Source organism: Globicephala melas, chromosome 15 (assembly GCF_963455315.2).
Source record: "Globicephala melas chromosome 15, mGloMel1.2, whole genome shotgun sequence".
Lineage (NCBI taxonomy): Eukaryota > Metazoa > Chordata > Mammalia > Artiodactyla > Delphinidae > Globicephala > Globicephala melas.
In genome coordinates, this window is record NC_083328.1 from 15,014,038 (window position 1) to 15,034,215 (window position 20,178).

A 20,178-nucleotide genomic window follows, 5' to 3' on the forward strand; every position below is an offset into this window, starting at 1 on the left:
TGTGAAATGACTGGAGTGTCAAGTGTTGAAATGGAGAGAAGGGAGGGAACACGGACGGGAGAGCATGTAACCGGTGGTGCCTGGGAAGTGGAGGATAGACCCTGGGGAGCTGGCACAATAGCGCAGTCCCAAGGGAAAGAGTTGACTCGTGGAAGGAGGGAGGACAACTCCGCCTGGCCAAGGAAACAGCCTAAAGAAGGGCGTGGGTCAGGATGGCACTGTTGGGGGGAAATGTATCCTGTGGCAAGATAAAAGAGCCACAAATGTTCTCATGAAACCGCAACCAAGACAAGGCCCGCAGAAAGTGAGCTGGACAGTTAGAAAAGGGAGAGAAACAGGGAGGAGCTCCCCAGCCACCAAAGGGAGCTTTTCAAGGCCAGTGCGAATCCTGTGTGGTGCTCCAAGGACAAAGGTGCTTCAAGGGCAAAGTACGACCCTGCCTGAAAAAGTGTCAGCGTTACACCCCTTAGCACCCCTTACCGGACTCTTACTCGCCCTCCCCACCATGTTGCGATGGTTACAAAATTCCTGAGCCCACCTGGGCGACGCCCATCTGGGCAACAGGACCTGTCCCAAATAAGGAAAGGCATCTGGCCTGTCCCACTCCCACCCTAGAGAAGGAAGGTATATGTGCCCCGACCAATTGGTAAACGAAATTTTCACCTCGGACCAGTCCTTTGTTTTTCTGCTATAAAAACTGATCAATAGCACATGTTCCTGCTCGGCTCTCCCATACTAGGAAGTCGGCCCGCTGTTCTGGCAGCAACCCTTCCCTCTAATAAATTGTCTTCTTTACATTCTGCCTCGTGTCTGGAAATTCTTTTCCAACCCGCGTTCAGACCACGACACTCTGGACTGGGGAGCTGGGAGGTCTCTGCTAGGAGGGCTGGGGGCAGGAACTGGGCTTGCGGACTGAGGGGTTCTCTGAAGCTGGTAATCTTTGGAGGCGAAGGAAGGGGGAGGGGGCTCCAGGGGTGCAGGATTTTCTCTGACTGGGGCAATGTTTGAACATGTTAATATGGCAAGGAGCCACCAGGGAGAACAGAAGTGGATCCTGTGGATGGAGGAAGGGAAACAAGGATCTGCCCCAGACCAGGGAGAGGCATCTGGTGGAAAGGAGGCCAGGCACACAGGGACAGGAGGCCAGAGGCTGTTGATCAGGCCAGCTCCTGATCTCAACTGGCTTACGCTTCGTGAGGCCATAGAGGCTGCAGAGACGCAAAAGGGAGGCTGGAGTTCTCACCAGGGCGGAAAGGACATGTCTGCCATCCTGCACTGTGGGAGGCAGGGCCTCTTCAAGCCAGGGGTGTCGGTGTGACTTTCTTACATATTCCCCAATTTCTCAGCTCTATTTCAGGAGACAAATGCTTTCAAGTCTATTTTCCTGAAATGTTAACTTGGAAGGCATTTCTTTGCTGACCTGGCTTTTGTGTTTAGTATTAGGCCACTCATTCTGCACTTTTTTCTCCACTATCATTTTGCTCTGAAGTTCCATTAACCCAGTGCTTTTTACTGGGGGGAAGGAGATACTCTTATTTCACAGGTGTGTGGCTTAGGTTACAGTGTCATAGGATAAACATGGGGCATCTTCCTGGAGGATAATTTTTACACCAAGATTTTCAGGAAAAGTATCTATGTTAAGATAAAAATGATACATTAGAGTATAGGTAAGCCTTTAAAATATTTGAGCTTTTAGAGATAGCTTGGACAGGTGTCCTCTCCCCTCCAGGATAACCAGTACCGCATAGCCACCCCCTTGGCAGACAGTCTAAGATGCCTCCCTTCGGTTCATCCTCTCTGAGAGTTCTACTTCGGAACATCATCTATCTTCTTTTCATCTTCCCTGCCCAACTCAGTTTATGTCTTAGGACCAATCTTTGAACAGGTCACTGTCTCCCTACCTCCAATCCTTCCCATTCCAGTCTATTCCTGACACAGATGCTATTACTTTACAGAAATGTGAATCTAGTTATATCACTCTTTAAAACATTAAACAACCCACCACCACTTACAATTCCTGCCTATTGCTCTACTTGAGTTCCACGCTTGTTCAATGTCCCAGCAGTGCTCACCGCTTCCAAAACCCCTTGGTTACAGTCCTTTCTCTCATCCTTCGAGGACTTTACACCCCCTTCCTCTGCCTGGAATGCCCTTTCCAAATGCCTCATGCACTAACCTGGAGACTCTTCCTTTAAGATTCAGTTCTAGCATTCTCTAATTTTTTTCTGGAAAGTTACCCCAATTTCTCCCCCACCCATGTGTTTCTGTGTTTGTCATGAAGATACTTGTGCATACCTGCCCAGGAGATTATAAGCCCTGAGGAGGGGGCAGTGCCTGTGGTTATTACTCAACTACTGACATATTTGTTGAGGTTGAAATATACTCCAAGTCCCTTCTGGGAGCCAGAAAACTGAAATATATAGCTCAGTGTTTCATCAGGTCAAAACCTAAGTTATCACAGTTTATCAATGAACAGCAATAAAACTCTGAAACTCTCCAACTCAAATGCATGTGAGAAATTCTACCACTTCATCAATGTATCAGATTTTAAGAACTCATTCCTATTTAATCTAGCCTAGGATACAGGAGAAAAGTGACAGAATTTTAGTTTTATTTTCTGCGTGTCAACATGCTTATTAATACAGACTTTAATCTGATAAAATCTGACCCCAGCATGTTAATTGTTTCCATTTGGAATTGGCTAAATCAGAGAAAAACTTAGTTTCAAATATATAGTATCAAAAATAAATATGCACTTGATGTGGTCTTATCTGTTTATGATACCAAAAGGTTTTCTTCTCCCAAAATAAAAGTTCTAAGATAAATTCCAGATTCCTTTGAATGAAAACAAAAACAAAAAAACACCTTCTAAAACAGTGAGCTTACAAACAATATAGCGCACTGCTAGGCACACTTAGTGTAACAGGAAAGTATGTTCGCTGAGAAGGAAATTTGAAACATGACTGTAAAACTTTATGAAAAATTATAACAAGGCCTTTACTTCATTTACTTTTAGCTAGTTCATAAATACCAGAAGAGAAACTGGACGGTTTGTGAGGAAACTTATAAAAATTTTTCCATAAAGCAAACTTAGAAATCCTTCCCTTTTGGCTCCGTTTTCCAATCCTCCTTCACTGTGTTGAAGAGAGATCGAGTTTTTCCAGGTTTTTGCTTAGGTGGGTGGTTTCCAGACTGACTGGACTCTCCAGGTAGGTGGTTCCCGCACAGCGCTTTCCGGTCACTGGATCTATGACTTGTCCAACTTTGAAAATTATCTCAGCCAGTTCATGCTTCACGTGCTTTGTTTTCGGGACAGGTAGAGCTTTGAGAAGCACAATGTCTCCAACGGTGCACTGCTGGAGAGCATCATGGGCAAAGTAGGTTTTTCGCTTATTAAAATACTGTTGAGAGAAGGAGGAAACAAATCAGTAGTTCCCATCCATGACCTGGCAATGCAGTACAAAATCTGAAAAAGGAATGCGCAGAAAACAAGCTGGAACTTGGGGGAAAAAATAGATAACATACTTATGGAGACTTCCAATACAAAAATTAGCTGCTTAATTTCTGGAAAACGGCAATGACTTTTCTAGAACTGATCTTGTCTGGAGCTCTCCTGCTTATTTCCTGCAGTACCCTTGCTCTATCAATTATCATCCTCTTCTACAATATTTAAACTCTTCCTTCCCAGTAGAGCCTTCTCTCCAGCCTAAAAACACACTATCTCACCACTAGCTGTGTGATTTGGGACAAGTCACTTAACTACTCCAAGCTCAGGTTTTTTTCCCCCACCATAAAATGAGGCTCCAATGCCTGCGCCTCTAAAGTTATCAAGAGAATGAAACATTATAATGTTCATAAAGCACTTAGCTTCATGCCTCACTCAAAGTATTACAAACAAGCCACAGATGAGAACTAGCATCACCTATTCCTCAAGACAACCCTGCCACAGCATGTAGTCCCATTTAACAGATGAGAAAAACAAGCTCAAGGAGGTGAAGTAATGTGCACGGCTAGTAACCAACAGCCAGTACTCAAACTAAGGCCCTCTGATTCTAAGGCCAATGATCATGCCATCACTCTTCAACTTGCTCCTGTGGTCTTGTTTTTGTTTTTGCTTTGGGATCAAGCCATTTCATTGAGAGGCTTTGAGGGAGAGTCGAAGGGCTAGGAGGACAATGAGATCCAACGTCCTTCTTCCGGCTGGGATCTCCCCAGCATCACAAGACCCTGAAAAGGCTCCTGTGTTTTTGATCCTAGATAACAAACAGCATTTGTGCCCACCAGTGTGCGCAACCTTGAATGCAGAAACAGCCTTGGCACTTCCCCCTCCCTCCCTTGCACATCTACCAAATCAAGGACGCTGTCCCTTCTTTCCTGAAATCTTTTTCCACTCCATCCTCACTGCTCCCAGGACTGTTCAGTTCTTTACTATTTCCATCCTAGACATCTGCAATAACCTCCTTACCCATTTCCTTACCTCCACTCCTCATCACTATCTCTGTCTCCTCTGCTTATAGGATGAAATCCAAAACACAACATAAAAGACCCTTCATACTCCAGCTCCAATCCTTCTCACGTTCATTCAACAACAGCATCTACTTAATGCCAAGCTCTGGGCTCAACATTGCCGAACCACTTGCTGCTCCAGTTAGAATGTCATGCCCTTTCATGTGTAAGGAATTAATAAACAGAAACCTCAATTAAACAGAGTCAGGAGACCAGAAGGGGAAGCTCTCACACCCTGTGATGATAGCAGAGCTCAACAGGAAGAAAGACATGCTCTTCTTTCCCGGCAACAACTCAGCCAGTCAAGAGTCATGGACTCTTTGTTTACCATCCCCTCCCAACTTCCTTTCCCCTCTGTAAAAGCACTCTCCTCCCCGGTCACCGCACCACTTTTGTGGGAGACTCGCATGTGGCTCACCATGTTGCAGACCCTGAATTGCAATTCTCTGCTGATCCCGAATAAACCCATTTTTGCTGCCGAAATAACTAGCAGTCTATTTGTTTTAGGTAAATACATGGCTAAAAGAACTTCCACAAACTATTCATCATGGAATGACTCCCCCAACTCCTCCTGCCCCCCAACTGGTCCTCTGGATAAAATCCTTTTGAAGCTTCAGCTCATATGTCTTATATAATCAAGAATGCTCTCCTCAGCAACCTGGGAAGGAAGAATGAGGAGTCTTCTGCTCCCACAGTACGTTGCACATAGAATGACTACAGCAGTTAACAGACTGAATTGAAATCAACTCTATGTGTCTCTAAAGTGTGAGTGTGAACCATTTGTTACACCCACAGACCAGCACAATGTCTGGTGTGCAGCAGATGCTCAATGCACCTTTACTGACAGAGGAGTGTTTTTCTGCTCAGAACCCAGAACATGTTGGTGATTTATCAATGCCACCTGAAAATAGAGATGTTCCTTACCTTTAATAAATAGGGATCCAGAACAAGTCTGGTCACTCTCACTTTAGCAGTTTTTTGCATTGCTGTCCCAATCACCTTCCCCACGACCCATTTGGCATGGACAGATGAACGAGCTATTGACATTGTGTGGCTTTGGTCACCTGTAAACAAATTCCAAAGTTAAATATTCTGATGGTTGTGACTCACCAAATGAATTTTGTCACTAGAACTGCCCCAGTTCAGAAACAGCTTTTGTTGGCCCTCTGGAATCACCGCTTTAGAGTTGCTTAAACATTTCATTATTTCCTTAACTACTCAACTTCCCATCTTTATACTGTTTACAAAGCTGTAATTTTAACCTCTCTAAGCCTCAGTTTCCCCCTCTGCAAAATGGGAATAACAACAGGGCTCACTCACAGGAGTGGTTTGAAGATTTAACCTGTAAGGTGCCCGACAGCGCTAATAAACACTGGCCTTTACTGGCGTCCCTACTGCTTTCCATCCCGCTGGGCTGCCTCTCCCCAGACGCTCACAGCCTGGCTACTTGGGGCACGAAAGGCCGACGCGGCGAGGCCGTGGTGTCCTCTCCACCGGAGACCTTGACTTGGCATTGCTTTCGAGATCAATTAATAGTGAGTCCATGCCGCCCAGCCTGAGGAAGGTTGGGGATGATTGATCCCTTCGCCCCTAAAACCCCGAGGTCGGGTGACTCGACTCGACTCGCCTGGAGGGCTCCCACGACGCGGTGCTTCGGTCTCCAAAATCCACCCCACTTCTATTGCGAAGCGCGGCGTCGGTCACCTACAGAGTCCACTGTTCCGGCGCACGCCCTGCGGAGCGCCGACCGGAGCGTGATGGCGTCACGTCGCTCGCAGGTCGCTCCACCCCGGACCGCCCTCTCATTGGCCGCGAGTCCCCTCAGTCCTGGGCGGGGTTAAAGTCAGGGCTCCGCCCACTCCCCCTTAAAAGGAGCCGCGGGCTGCGGCTTAACTGGAGATTTTGACCTCTGCTTTCCATACCTGCACGGCGGCTGGAGCGCTGGGATTCGGCCTTTCCTTTATCCGTTCCACTTAGTTTCCCTCTTTTTCTGTTGAGCTCCCAGGCATTGGACAAGGCCTTCCAAATCAAAGGAACTTAATTCATTCATCAAACGTTGAAACATTGGACGCTGCCAAATGGTGAGACTGAAATGTTTAAGCGTTTCCACCCCCAGCAGTTGTATTTAAGATAAAGTTCGGGAGATTTTTATGTCTAGTATGACTTTAGGTGTTAATTTTCAATATCTGTGAGATGGAGAGAAGTCTGGTGTGGGTACATATACATGTGGGCTGCTGCTGACGCCTTCTCAGTTAGAAGGAAGGCTGGGAACGTATTAGGCTCTTGTTAGGGAATTGCTAGACTAGGAGGGAGCTAATGGAGGGTTAAAAAAAAAAAGTGGTGTCATTAGATTGAAGTGTGCATTCAGATAAAGAATTAAGGCCAAGGGCACGCTTAGTAAGTGAATTTAAAAGGAGAGATGGTGGTGGGGAGAGTGTGAGATGTTTGAAATTTCAGAAATGGGAGCTAATTTTCAATGAAAGTGGTAATAACTTTATATGCATTATTTCATATGAACAAAAACTTTTCTGGGATATCATATTTCCCTCTAGCTATGAACTTAAATTCCTTTCTTTTACAAGCAAACTTACAACTTCTCTTGTTAATAAAACCAATGACATACCCAGAGTGATTTTTTTTTAAGATTTATTATTTATTTATTTATTTTTGGCTGTGTCGGGGCTTAGTTGCGGCACGCTGGATCTTCACTGAGGCATGCGGGATCTTCCATTGCAGCGCGGGCATCTCTCTAGTTGTGGTGTGTGGGTTTTCTCCTCTCTAGTTGTGGCACGCAGGCTCCAGTGCACACAGGCTCTGTAGTTTCAGGTAGGTGGGCTGTAGTTGAGGTGCGCGAGCTCAGTAGTTGTGGTGTGTGGGCTTAGTTGCCCCATGGCATGTGGGATCTTAATTCCCTGACCAGGTATTGAACTTGTGTCCCCTGCATTGTAAGGTGGACTCTTTACCACTGGACCACAAGGGAAGTCCCCCCAGAATGATTTTTTTAAATGCAAATCAAATCATTTCACACCATCGAAGGTAGAAAAAACATCTGCTGATTTTTTCCAACCCTCACTGGGAGGAAAACTTTCCCTCTACTAACAGGTTTGAGTGTCGATGGTGGGGCTGTGAATGAAGTGATAATAGATTACCAGGGGAAAAGACAAGGTTTATTTACACATGCATGCAGGAGCAGATGAAGAGACTCCTGGACAACTAGAAATAGGAGATTATATACCAACTTAATAGGGGGAAGGAAGGAGGGAGAAAGGGCCTCTGGGAAAACAAGTGGACTTTTAGGAAAGGCAAATGGGCTTTTATGAGAACAATGGAAAGTATAACAGTTTGTGATAATGTTTGTTTGTACAATTTCTCATCCTGGTGCCAGTGGTTTGTTGGTCTCCTTCCTAGCTGGAATCTCCCCTGAGAGGGGATTTACGGCAGCTTCACTCTTAGAAAGCTCTGCCTTTAGGGACTTCCCTGGTGGTCCGGTGGGTAAGACTCCTTGCTCCCAGTGCAGAGGGCCCGGGTTCGATCCCTGGTCAGGGAACTAGATCCCACTTTCTTCAACTAAGGAGTCCACATGCCTCAACTAAGACCCGGCCCAGCCAAAATAAATAAATATTAAAAAAATATATATTAAAAGAATAGCTATTGTCTTAAAAAAAAAGAAAGCTCTGCCTTTAGTCAGGTAAGGGACACTCTGAAAAGGCTTTTTTTCTGCATCTGCTGTATCTTCAATGTCCTCAGTTTAAGGGAATCTTTATACCATTTTGGGGGATCCGATTGAGTCCTATCACCCCTTAGTGTCCTGTCTGCTGTGGTAAAAACACCTTGATTTGCCTTTGTGAATTCCTGTGTCTGTAGCTTCAATGGGTCTGCCAATCAAGGTCCTCCATCTTTGTTTAGCACGAGGCCCAAGCTGAACCAATCAAATTACCTTCCAGGAATATGAATCTTGAGTGCTCTGATCGGAAGATGGGAGGTGACTGGAGCTACTGCATCCTGGAGCTACTGCATCCTGAGGGAGGTGTCCTGAAGAGACTATACAACCAGAGTCAATGTCGGCTGCTTGCACCCACAAAAATTTAACCTATAAAGAAGTTGGCACTTAGAAAATGGAAAACAACATGCAATCATCCATGGTGTAAGACATGAATCAGATGCTTTTGGAAAGGAGTAAAACATCCCCACATTTGATAAGCTTCTTGGTCAGCCATCCAGTCCCCTAACCCATAACCCATATACACATTATTCATTCTCATATTCAATCTCCCTCTCTCTCTCCCTCCACCCCCTGCCCCCCAACCCATCCTTCTCATCCATTTCTCCTCACGGTCACTGCTATGGTATGAATGTTGTGTCCTTCCAAAATTCTTATCTTGAATCCTAACCTCCACTGTGAAGGTATTAGGAGATGGGGCTTTGAGGAAGTGATTAGGCTTTGCCCTCATTAATGGGATTCAATCTCTTTTACAAAAGGACTCCAAGAAAACTCCCTTGCTCCCTTCCACCATGTGAGGCCACAGCAAAAAGGCACTGTCTATGAACCAGGAAGTGGGCCCTTACTAAACACAGATGTTTTGGCACCTTGATCTTGGATTTCCCAGCCTCCAGAACTGTAAGCAATTAATTTCTGTTTTTATAAGTCACACAGTCTATGGTATTTTGTATATACATATATAGAGATGGCATTTTGTATTTATATAATATATACACATATATATAATGTAAAAATATATATAGTATTTTGTGTCTCTATATATATATATATATGACATTTCCTTATTCATTCATCAGACACTACTAAGGTTATTTCCATATCTTGGCTTTTGTGAATAATGCTACAATAAACATAGGAATGCAGATATCTTTAGTATATCCTTTTATACCCAATTTGTTGATTTTTTTTTTAAATCATGACAGGATTGTCAAATGTTTTTTTCTGCATCCATTGAGAGGATCATATGATTTTTATCTTTCATTCTATTAATGTGGTATATAACATTGATTGATTTGTGTATGTTGAGCCATTCTTGCATCCCAGGGATAAATTTCACTTGATCATGTTTTTTGATCCTTTTAATGTGTTGTCGAATTTTTTAAATTGAAGTATAGTTGATTTACAATGTCTGTTAGTTTCTGGTGTACAGCAACGTGATTCAGATTCTTTTTCACATTCTTTTAAATTATAGGTTATTACAAGATATTGAGTAGAGTTCCCTGTGCTATACAGTAGGTCCTTGTTGATTACCTATTTTATATATACTAGTGGGTATATGTTAATCCCAAAGTGCTAATTTATCCCTCCTCTCCCTCTTTCCCCTTTAGCAACTGTAGGTTTGTTTTCTATGTCTGTGAGTCTGTTTCTGTTTTGTAAATAAGTTCATTTGTATCATTTTTTTAGGTTCCACATATAAGTGATATCATATGGCATTTGTCTTTCTCTGTCTAACTTACTTCACTTAGTATGTTAATCTCTGGGTCCATCCATGTTGCTGCAATGGCAATATTTCATTCTTTTTATGGCTGAGTAGTATTCTATTGTGTATATATATATATATATATATCACATCTTCTTTACCCATTCATCTGTCCATGGACACTTGCCTTTTCATTTTGCTGATGGTTTCCTATGCTGTGCAAAAGCTTTTAAGTTTGATTCTGTCCCATAGTTTATTTTTGCTTTCATTTCGCTTACCTGAAGAGACAGATCCAAAAAAATATCTCTAAGACCTATGTCAAAGAGTGTTCTGCCTATATTTCCTTCTAGGTGTTTTATGGTTTCAGGTCTTACATTTAGGTCTTTAATAATTTCCAGTTTATTTGTTTTCATGGTGTGAGAAAATGATCTACTTTTATTCTTTTATATGTGGCTGTCCAGTTTTCCCAGCACCACTTCTTGAATAAACCATCTTTTCTCCATTGTATATTCTTGCCACATTTGTCATAGATTAATTGACCATAACCGTGCGGGTTTATTTCTGGGCTCTCTATTCTGTTCAATTTGTCAGTATGTCTGTTTATGTGCCAGGACCATACTGTTTCATACTGTAGCTTTGTAGCCTAGAGTCAGAGAGACTGATATCTCTGGGTTTGTTCTTTTTTCTCAAGATTGCTTTGGCTATTCAGGGTCTTTTGGGTTCCCTACAAATTTTAGAATTATTTGTTGTAGTTCTGTGAAAAATGTCATGGGTATTTTGACAAGAATTGCATTAAATCTGTAGATTGCTTTGGGTAGTATGGACATTTTATTTATTTATTTATTAACATCTTTATTGGAGTATAATTGCTTTACAATGGTGTACTAGTTTCTGCTTTATAACAAAGTGAATCAGCTATACATATACATATATCCCCATATCTCTTCCCTCTTGCGACTCCCTCCCACCCACCCTCCCTATCCCACCCCTCTAGGTGGACACAAAGCACTGAGCCGATCTCCCTGTGCCATGTGGCTGCTTCCCACTAGCTATCTATTTTACATTTGGTAGTGTATATATGTACATGCCACTCTCTCACTTTCTCCCAGCTTACCCTTCCCCCTCCCGGTGTCCTCAAGTCCATAATCTAGTAGGTCTGCATCTTTATTCCTGTCCTGCCCCTAGGTTCTTCATGATTTTTTTTTTTTTTTAGATTCCATATATATGTGTTAGCATACAGTATCTGTTTTTCTCTTTCTGACTTACTTCACTCTGTATGACTCTAGGTCCATCCACCTCACTACAAATAACTCAATTTTGTTTCTTTTTATGGCTAATATTCCATTGTATATATGTGCCACATCTTCTTTATCCATTCATCTGTCAATGGACACTTAGGTTGCTTCCATGTCCTGGCTATTGTAAATAGAGCTGCAATGAACATTGTGGTACATATGGTTTTCTCAGGGTATATGCCCAGTAGTGGGATTGCTGGGTCGTATGGTAGTTCTATTTTTAGTTTTTTAAGGAACCTCCATACTGTTCTCCATAGTAGCTGTATCAATTTACATTCCCACCAACAGTGCAAGAGAGTTCCCTTTTCTCCACACCCTCTCCAGCATTTATTGTTTGTAGATTTTTTGATGATGGCCATTCTGACTGGTGTGAGATGATATCTCATTGTAGTTTTGATTTGCATTTCTCTAATGATTAATGATGTTGAGCATTCTTTCATGTGTTTGTTGGCAATCTGTATATCTTCTTTGGAGAAATGTCTGTTTCTGCCCATTTCTGGATTGGTTGTGTTTTTGATATTGAGCTGCATGAGCTGCTTGCATATGTTGGAGATTAATCCTTTGTCAGTTACTTCATTTGCAAATATTTTCTCCCATTCTGAGGGTTGTCTTTTCGTCTTATGGTTTCCTTTGCTGTGCAAAAGCTTTTAAGTTTCATTAGGTCCCATTTGTTTATTTTTGTTTTTATTTCCATTTCTCTAGGAGGTGGGTCAAAAAGGATCTTGCTGTGATTTACGTCAAAGAGTGTTCTGCCTATGTTTTCCTCTAAGAGTTTGATTGTGTTTGGCCTTACATTTAGGTCTTTAATCCATTTTGAGTATATTTTTGTGTATCGTGTTAGGGAGTCTGCTAATTTCATTCTTTTACATGTAGCTGTCCAGTTTCCCAGCACCACTTATTGAAGAGGCTGTCTTTTCTCCACTGTATATTCTTTCCTCCTTTATCAAAAATAAGGTAACCGTATGTGCATGGGTTTATCTCTGGGCTTTCTATCCTGTTCCATTGATCTATATTTCTGTTTTTGTTTCTGCCAGTACCATACTGTCTTGATTACTGTAGCTTTGTAGCATTGTCTGAAGTCAGGGAGCCTGATTACTCCAGCTCCATTTTTCTTTGTCAAGATTGCTTTGGCTATTCAGGGTCTTTTGTGTTTCCATACAAATTGTGAAATTTTTTGTTCTAGTTCTGTGAAAAATGCCAGTGGTAGTTTGACAGGAATTGCACTGAATCTGTAGATTGCTTTTGGTAGTATAGTCATTTTCACAATGTTGGTTCTTCCAATCCAAGAACATGGTATATCTCTCCATCTATTTGTATCAACTTTAATTTCTTTCATCAGTGTCTTCTTATAGTTTTCTGCAGGTAGTATGGACGTTTTAACAATATGAATTCTTCCAATTCATGAACACAGGGCGTCTTTCCATTTATCTGTAACATCTTCACTTTCCTTCATGAGTATCTTATAGTTTTCAGAGTATAGGTATTTAACATCCTTGGTTAAATTTATTCCCTATGTATTTTATTCTTTTTGATGTGATTTTAAGTGGGATTCTTTTCTTGATTTCTCTTTCTGATAGATCATTAGTGTATAGAAATGCAATGATTTCTGTATATTAATCTTGTATCCTGCAACTTTACTGAATTCATTTATTAGTTCTAATAGCTTTTGGTGGAGTTTTGAAGGTTTTCTATAAAGTCTAAAAAGTGTCCTGATAGCAGTGGCTGTATAGCAGCAGGACTTTTGCTCACTCTCAATGGTCACGGACATCCCTAGTGCCCAGATTTTGGTCTTTTCTACTACTCTGTACTAAAAGAATCTAAAACTCTTTGGGCAGGAGGTGGAGGAGGAATCTATTCTCACATCTTGGGAGTTGCCCAGCAGTCTAGTGGTTAAGAGTCCACACTTCCACTGCATGGGGTGCAGGTTCGATCCTTGATTGGGGAACTTTATCCCACATGCTGAGCGCGGCCAAAAAAAAAGACAGTATACTCACATCTTGGAGCAGTGAAAATTTTGGAATGGGTTTGGACCACCTTACCTCCAAAAATGAGAACGTGTTTACAGATAACAGATAAAGTGCTAAGAGTTAAAAGAAGCTAGCTTAATGCAGCTTCCACTGGCCAAGTTCTCACAATTTGAGCATTTAAAAAAATGGTTAATTGGAATTGCTTGTTATGTAAGAGGCCAAGTGTTCATAATGATGCTCAAGTCAAGTGTGTTATAACAGTCATAAAAGGATGATTGTAAATGGTATGTATAATTCAATACTGATCTTAAAAAGTAATATATATATTTCTTGCTAAGTATGTGCATATGTACATATATACATATATATACATGCATGTATGTGTATATATGTATTTGTTCCTGTTTAATCAGTTAAGAAGAAACAAAGGGGTGTTGGGCAAGCCAGATAATCCTGGAAAATGTTGAACCATATCAAGAAATAGGAAGAACCAGACAGTCACTCAGACCAAGTAGAGAGATGGTTCAACAGTTAATCACCTCTAACAGTTACATACAGTAAACAAGCAGAAAGTTGGTTGCAGTATGTTGCAAAATGATGAAGTAGCCAAATGTTCTATAGAGGAAAACTGACAACAAAACTTGCATTCTTCCGGAAGGAGCTGGATAGCCTCATTAATTATCCTAATGATGCACATAAAAGCTTTAAATAATGCTAGCCAGCGAGATCACCATACCATAATGACAGGCCAATGGGCCAGATGGTTATGGGAAAGTTCAAGTGTCAAAAATTTACAATCTATATAAAAGTAGGGTCTTAAAATGTCCCATGACATAACAAGTGATATTTTGTTATAAAACGAGACCAAAGAATATTTGGTCTGTGCAACTAGGTTTTATGGATGACCTAACTAAAGATCAGACAGTTGCTAACCCATAAATTTCAACTTAATTTGTCTGTTACAGTATTATTCTTATTTTGGGTTGAATAAGATTACTAAAATCTGAGGAAGGTAGACAAATAATACCTGGTAGAAAAACGTAAACCTAGGAACATATGAAAATTGGAACCCTGGGAAAATATTCAAATAAGGATAAAAACATCAAGTCCATGGATTTAACTTTATTTTTTTATAAATTTATTTATCTTATTTATTATTTTTGGCTGTGTTGGGTCTTCACTGCTGCACGCGGGCTTTCTCTAGTTGTGGCGAGTGGGGGCTACTCTTTGTTGCGGTGCGTGGGCTTCTCATTGTGGTGGCATCTCTTGTTGCGGAGCATGGGCTCTAGGCACGTGGGCTTCAGTAGTTGTGGCACGCGGGCTTCAGTAGTTGTGGCATGCGGGCTTCAGTAGTTGTGGCTCATGGGCTCTAGAGTGCAGGCTCAGTAGTTGTGGAGCACAGGCTTAGTTGCTCTGCGGCATGTGGGATCTTCCCGGACCAGGGCTCGAACCTGTGTCCCTTGCACTGGCAGGCGGATTCTTAACCACTGCACCACCAGGGAAGCCCAGAGTTAACATTTTTATAACTAGTTTCAGTATAATTATTTTTATAATCTGGATACCTCTTACCTGTTTCTTAATGTGTTTAAGGCACTTAATAAAATTTGAAATTAAAAAAAAAATTTATTTATTTTATTTATTTATTTTTGGCTATGTTGGGTCTTCATTGCTGCGCGTGGGCTTTCTCTAGTTGTGGCGAGCAGGGGCTACTCTTCGTTGCGGTGCACAGGCTTCTCATTGCAGTGGCTTCTCTTGTCATGAAGCACAGGCTCTAGGCACGTGGGCCTCAGTAGTTGTGGCACGCAGGTTCAGTAGTTGTGGCTCACGGGCTCTAGAGTGCATGCTCAGTAGTTGTGGTGCACAGGCTTAGTTGCTCTGCAGCATGTGGGATCTTCCCGGACCAGGGCTCGAACCCGTGTCCCCTGCATTGGCAGGCAGATTCTTAACCACTGTGTCACCAGGGAAGCCCTAGGTTTGTGATTTTAATGAAATGTTTACATGTGTTTAAATCTGATCAGTGTTTAAAAGAGTAGGGATATCTAATTTTAGAAATTCTTAAGTTTTTATTATTTGCACATCTATGAATAATTAGAGGAATGTTGGCTGCTTAAAGAATGTCAGTTGTTTCCTTAAATTAATAAATTGAACATTAATCAAAATCCAGATGAGTATTTTTCTCCAACCCATAAGCCCTTTGGACATAAGAGAATCTATCAACATGGTAATCCTTTTATACTCTGAGGTTCAGAGAAAGAGTCATATGAATTTTTGTGTTGAGCAGCAATCTCTCATTTTATTAATTTTAATATAGTTATCAAATGTTTTCAGAGTGCTATAAAACACTGTTCCAGGCACTGTTTGTATCCACTGGATTAGAGTAACATGATCCATGTTCTAGTGACATTTCAGTCCAAGAAACCCTGAATAATAAATCACTTATTATTATGTCTAAGCTGAAGTATCTCTTTTCATAAAAAAAAAGGCAACAACACCTGGTTGGATGGACCAAATGAATTAATATATGTAAAAGGGTAATATCTTGCCCTCCTAGACAGAAATAAATCATACCAACAGGTTTCTGAATGAGTACTACTCCTATGGCTTCCTTGAATTTTGATGTAATAAATATACTTAGGATTCACGTAACTTGGAACATGTTGAAGACAACAAAGGACATGAGAACGAATTCGCACCAGAATGACACAGTTTACTGTACAGTTAACATAAGCATAATCATTTATGACCCTAAGGATATATAATAGGCTTCTAATTTTATAATTCCTATTTATGAAGAATTGCTGAAAATCCATGGCCAACTGGTCTTCTTCAGTCCCGACTCCTCTTTTCTGAAATTGTCCAAATTCTGCTGATCCTCTCCTGAAAAATCCCACACTGCTCTCCTTCTTCCCCTGTGCTGAGATACACTGCCTTGTATTGAAGCCCTTAGCACTCTTTGTGGATTATTCAGCTTTTTTCCCCCCTCTGGTTGCAAAATTAAACTTTGATCAAAGGCTTCACCAATTGTAATTAACCATTAATTCTTTTCATACATACCTCTGCTATCTGAGACTTTGCCTTGGCTCACTCTCTCTTCCTGAAACCTGAGTGCTTTATACTCTGCCTCCTTAGGGTAAATAAATGTTCAGTGTAGATCCTTTTGGTGAAAAGACACTTCCAGAACTTATCTGTCTTGACAATGGATCTCCATTTCACAGATATTTGAACACAAAATATTATTAGAAATCCTCCATGACTACAGTAACTTGGGGTTTTATTAACTATTTCATCCACTGATGCATGGGACATAAATGTACTTTGAAAAGTTTAACTTCCATGGTGAAATGAATTCATTTCATTACTTTCTTGGTTTTTAGTGTTTTAAGTTTAAAAAAATTTTAAATCATTCCAGCTTTCACTTAAGGCCTATGATATCTAGTCCTTCACAGGGAAAAAAAAAATGGCAAGTCTTGAGCTGGGAGATATGTTAGAAGGAAGGTGAGAAAGCAAGGGGACTGCATTCTTACTTAGCCTCATGGCTTCTTCAGCCGTGCCTGAGAAGACCAAGAGAAAAACAGAAAGCCAAGAAACAGAAGCAGCCTCCTAGTTGCAGCTATTCATGGCTTGTGACAGTTTATATTTATTATGCTTTGTAATGTCAAAAAGTGATTTCTGTCAAACAAGGCAGTAATCATAAAAATCAAATTAAAACACCTTAAATTCTTTTTGGAAAAAGGTGGTACATAAATATATTTCAATAAATAAAATGAATTAATAAGCCAATTAGTAACACTTCCTTAGTTGTTTATATAAGCCAGTAAGGCTCTTCCCTGGTTCTTAGCATCAGTGTGGCACCACCAGTCATCCTCTTTTATGGTACTCTACTTCTGTCTTCCACAGTGGTGCAGGGAGGTGTAGGAATTCTTATAAAGCCCCTGTCATTATAAAATAAAACCTCCTCTCTATTCAAATCTGCAGTAATAACAGAAATGACAATTTTAGTTCAAAAATCTATGTTTGCTACAGGGAACTTTAAAACTAGAATAATAGGATAGAAAAGTAGACTTCTCTGAATCACTTTTCAAAGTTCATCAATATGACCCTCAGTCTCCTCCAAGACTCTTCTTGAAGATCCTAGGACCCATTTGATGAAAATAATGCAAGGATTCCTAAAAAATAACATAATACTGCCATATCCTCTCACATGGCTTCTCAAAAAATGGTCAGAAGACTTAGGTGGTACACCAATGGATATTTTCAATTTCAAAGTTATATATTTATTTTGATGGAAATTAGAATATAATTAGCATACAGAACTCACAATTTCCATAAATAATATTTCCTAGGACAAGGCTAAAAATTCTGAGTCCCTTTAAAGGAAAATATTAAGTAAACACTGAATATGGTAAAATCTGTAAAGGATGCATACAAATGACTGAAGTTTAAGAAATATTGCTCTTTTCTATTGATTTCAAGTGTATGTGACTGGTTATACTATATCATTGCCTTGATTAATCAGTGTTTATATAATTTAAAAACTTTATGCTATAAAAATCAGAGGGGAATAATCATAGGTTATTGCCTACAGGATTTCTGGTCATTAAGAAAAGTTTTAAAACATGACTCCTCATATAATCTTGTTTATAAAATAAATTACTTTCACTACTTATAACCTGTCCTGGGAACATAATATGCTACTAGTTTAAGGTCTAAATTTATTTGGCTTCTACACATTAAAAGTTTATCTATAACCTTTCTCCCCACTATGAATAATATGATATTGCATGGGATGAAAAGGTCTGACCAAAATTTTCCTACATTTATATATTCATATGAGTCCCTTACCCCACCCCCACCCCCGCCAGAACAAAGCTAAAAATTCTGAGTTATGTGCTGAGGAGTAAGTGAAGGACTGTGGCTTAAGGTTTTCTCACATTTATTATATTCACATAATTTCTTCCGAGTATGGATTTTCCTATGTTGATTAAGGTGTGCACTCTGGCTGAAGGCTTTTTCACATTCATTACATTTATAGGGTTTCTCTCCTGTATGAGTTCTCTCATGCTGATTAAGATGTGTCCTTTGGCTGAAGGCTTTCCCACAAAAACTACATTCATAAGGTTTCTCTCCAGTATGAAGTCTATGATGTTCCGTAAGGGATGTGATACGGCTAAAGGCTTTACCACACTGATTACATTTATAGGGCTTCTCTCCAGTATGAATTCTCAGATGTTGAGTAAAGGATGAATGTTGACGGAAGGCTTTCCCACATTCATTGCATATAAAAGGTTTTTCTCCTGTGTGAATTCTCTGATGTTGAATAAGATGTATCCTCTGGCTGAATCTTTTCCCACATTCATCACACTTATAAGGCTTCTCTCCTGTGAGTACTATCTGAGGTTGAGTAAGAGATGAGTTTTGGCTGAAGGCCTTCCCACACTCACTGGGTTTCCCCTCAGTATGAATATGAGTAGTAAGAAGAATATGTTGATTGAAGATTTTTCCACACTCATTATATTCATAAGGATTCTCTCTTACATAGTTTCCCTGATAGTAAGTGAAGTCTGAAATATGCTTGATGCTATTTCCTTGTGTGTCAGAATTAACGGGTATTTTAATTGAAGGAATTCTCTGATGCATAACAAGGTTTGAGTTCAGATTATAGTTTTCCCCAAATCTATTACATTCAAGGCTTCTCTCCTGTGTGATCTTTTTGTGGGTGAAAGATACTTGTCCTAAATGTCTCTGCTGGTTTTCTTGGTTAGATTCTAACCGGTAATCAAAATCCCAGAGTCCACCTAAGATGGAATACCAGAAACTGTCTCCTGTTAATCTCTCCATTAGCATGTCACAGGTTTTATTTTCATCAGAAATATTCTGGTTTGATTTTTTTATTTCTGGACTATTCTCCCCATCTAAAAGAAATTCAGAACATATAAACACTTTTCAGTATTCTCTGTTTTGTAAAAGAAATTATTGCATAGTGAATTACCAAATGAAACTGACAGTAATGCAGACAAGGCAAATGTGGCATTAAAAGTTTTGAAATATGGCCATGTAACAGGGGAAAGACTACAGAAGGATGACGAGAAGCAGTGAGCAGGTGGAAATTTTAAAATATGTGTGGTAATCATAAAAAGAAGAGATCAATCAGGAGCATACATAGTCGAAAGGAAATGGAAAGGAGAATAAGAAATATCAGGGTAAGGTCTGTGTTCAGAGGTGGGAGACAGAGACGACTACTTAGAGAAGACAGGTCCAAGTCCAAGACCTTCTAAATCTCACCTGTGGATTATTCTATTATAATACCAACTACTGGTTTATTTTAAAAGTATGTCTTCTGATTTTTAATCTTTTGTTTAAAATGATAAAACTAATACTTGCTTATAGTAACATATCCAATGTACAAAGTAAGAATTCCACCCCCTAAATGTAATCATTGTTAAGTTTGGAGCCTCTCTTGCCAGATTTCTCCTATATTCACATAAATATAAATGTAACCATATTTTGAACAAGCATGACACATGGATTGTGGTAAAAACAAAATTTCATTTCAGTCTCCCACTGCTTCTTTAAACTTTATTTAGTGGGGGTATTTTTCCTCTGCTTCTGTATGAAGATTTGGGCAGGACCCATGCTCTTCCTTTAATTATTAGGTAACAGATACTCCTACTCTTACATAACGTTGCAAACAGTCTCTATTCAGTAATTAAAGTGTTCAGTCATGTATAGTATTCAAAACTTCAAAATTAATCCCTCTCCCCTTCCTTGGGCTGTTACAGAGTCAATATTCCTCCTTCTCTCTCCCTGGCCCTCCCCCCCTCTACTCCTTCCCTGCTAGTCTTTTCCCTGCTTCTACTCTGCTTATTTCTCCCCTTAACTATTTCCCTATACACCTCTTCCTTCACTCACTAACTCTTGTTTAATTCCCTTCTAACAAGAGTTGGAGGGTAGCAGCTGTGTGGAGGGAAGAGAGATCAAGAGATAGGCCAG

The 20,178-nt window shown here is 40.4% G+C and overlaps 3 protein-coding genes across 9 annotated transcripts in view; 1 reads left to right on the forward strand and 2 right to left on the reverse strand.

Annotated features, from left to right (window-relative positions):
- Nucleotides 1-2,760: 2,760 nt before the first annotated feature.
- MRPS17 (mitochondrial ribosomal protein S17) lies at nt 2,761-6,492 on the reverse strand. Of its 3 annotated transcripts, none has more exons than XM_030871875.3 (3): nt 6,134-6,492; nt 5,431-5,570; nt 2,761-3,401 (listed from the first exon to the last, which is right to left on the reverse strand). In XM_030871875.3, exons 2-3 carry the CDS (start codon nt 5,551-5,553, stop codon nt 3,132-3,134), a joined length of 393 nt encoding a protein of 130 aa, XP_030727735.1. In that variant the 5' UTR covers nt 5,554-5,570; nt 6,134-6,492; the 3' UTR covers nt 2,761-3,131. The 3 variants fall into 3 exon arrangements, with proteins under 3 accessions (XP_030727735.1, XP_030727734.1, XP_060140041.1); XM_030871874.3 differs by lacking the exon at nt 6,134-6,492 and adding an exon at nt 5,827-6,123; XM_060284058.2 differs by lacking the exon at nt 6,134-6,492 and adding an exon at nt 5,943-6,119.
- Nucleotides 6,412-20,178, forward strand: part of SEPTIN14 (septin 14) — an 80,728-nt gene continuing 66,961 nt past the window's right edge. For 2 of the 3 annotated variants that reach the window (XM_060284055.1, XM_030871871.2), the window contains exons 1-3: nt 6,412-6,587; nt 8,451-8,650; nt 8,986-9,124. The gene's annotated coding sequence lies outside the window, so the exon portion shown is untranslated. Of the gene's footprint in view, nt 6,588-8,375; nt 8,651-8,985; nt 9,125-20,178 lie in introns of those variants that run through there. The other variant, XM_060284056.1, reaches the window with a different exon arrangement.
- The window catches only part of ZNF713 (zinc finger protein 713), a 35,364-nt gene continuing 26,298 nt past the window's right edge, over nt 11,113-20,178 (reverse strand). For 2 of the 3 annotated variants that reach the window (XM_060284054.2, XM_060284052.2), the window contains one exon: nt 11,113-19,100. In XM_060284054.2, the coding sequence (XP_060140037.1) occupies nt 18,058-19,100 (1,043 nt within the window). In that variant the 3' untranslated portion in view covers nt 11,113-18,057. The remainder of the gene's footprint in view (nt 19,101-20,178) is intronic. The other variant, XM_060284053.2, reaches the window with a different exon arrangement.

Excerpts from the sequence above, each read along its gene's own strand:
- MRPS17 (XM_030871874.3), bottom strand. The coding sequence starts at position 5,911 with ATGGAAAGCAGTAGGGACGCCAGTAAAGGCCAGTGTTTATTAGCGCTG. Across the intron at positions 5,571-5,826 it reads TAAATCTTCAAACCACTCCT|GTGACCAAAGCCACACAATG; the intron begins GTGAGTGAGCCC and ends ATTTGTTTACAG. Across the intron at positions 3,402-5,430 it reads TGGATCCCTATTTATTAAAG|TATTTTAATAAGCGAAAAAC; the intron begins GTAAGGAACATC and ends TTCTCTCAACAG.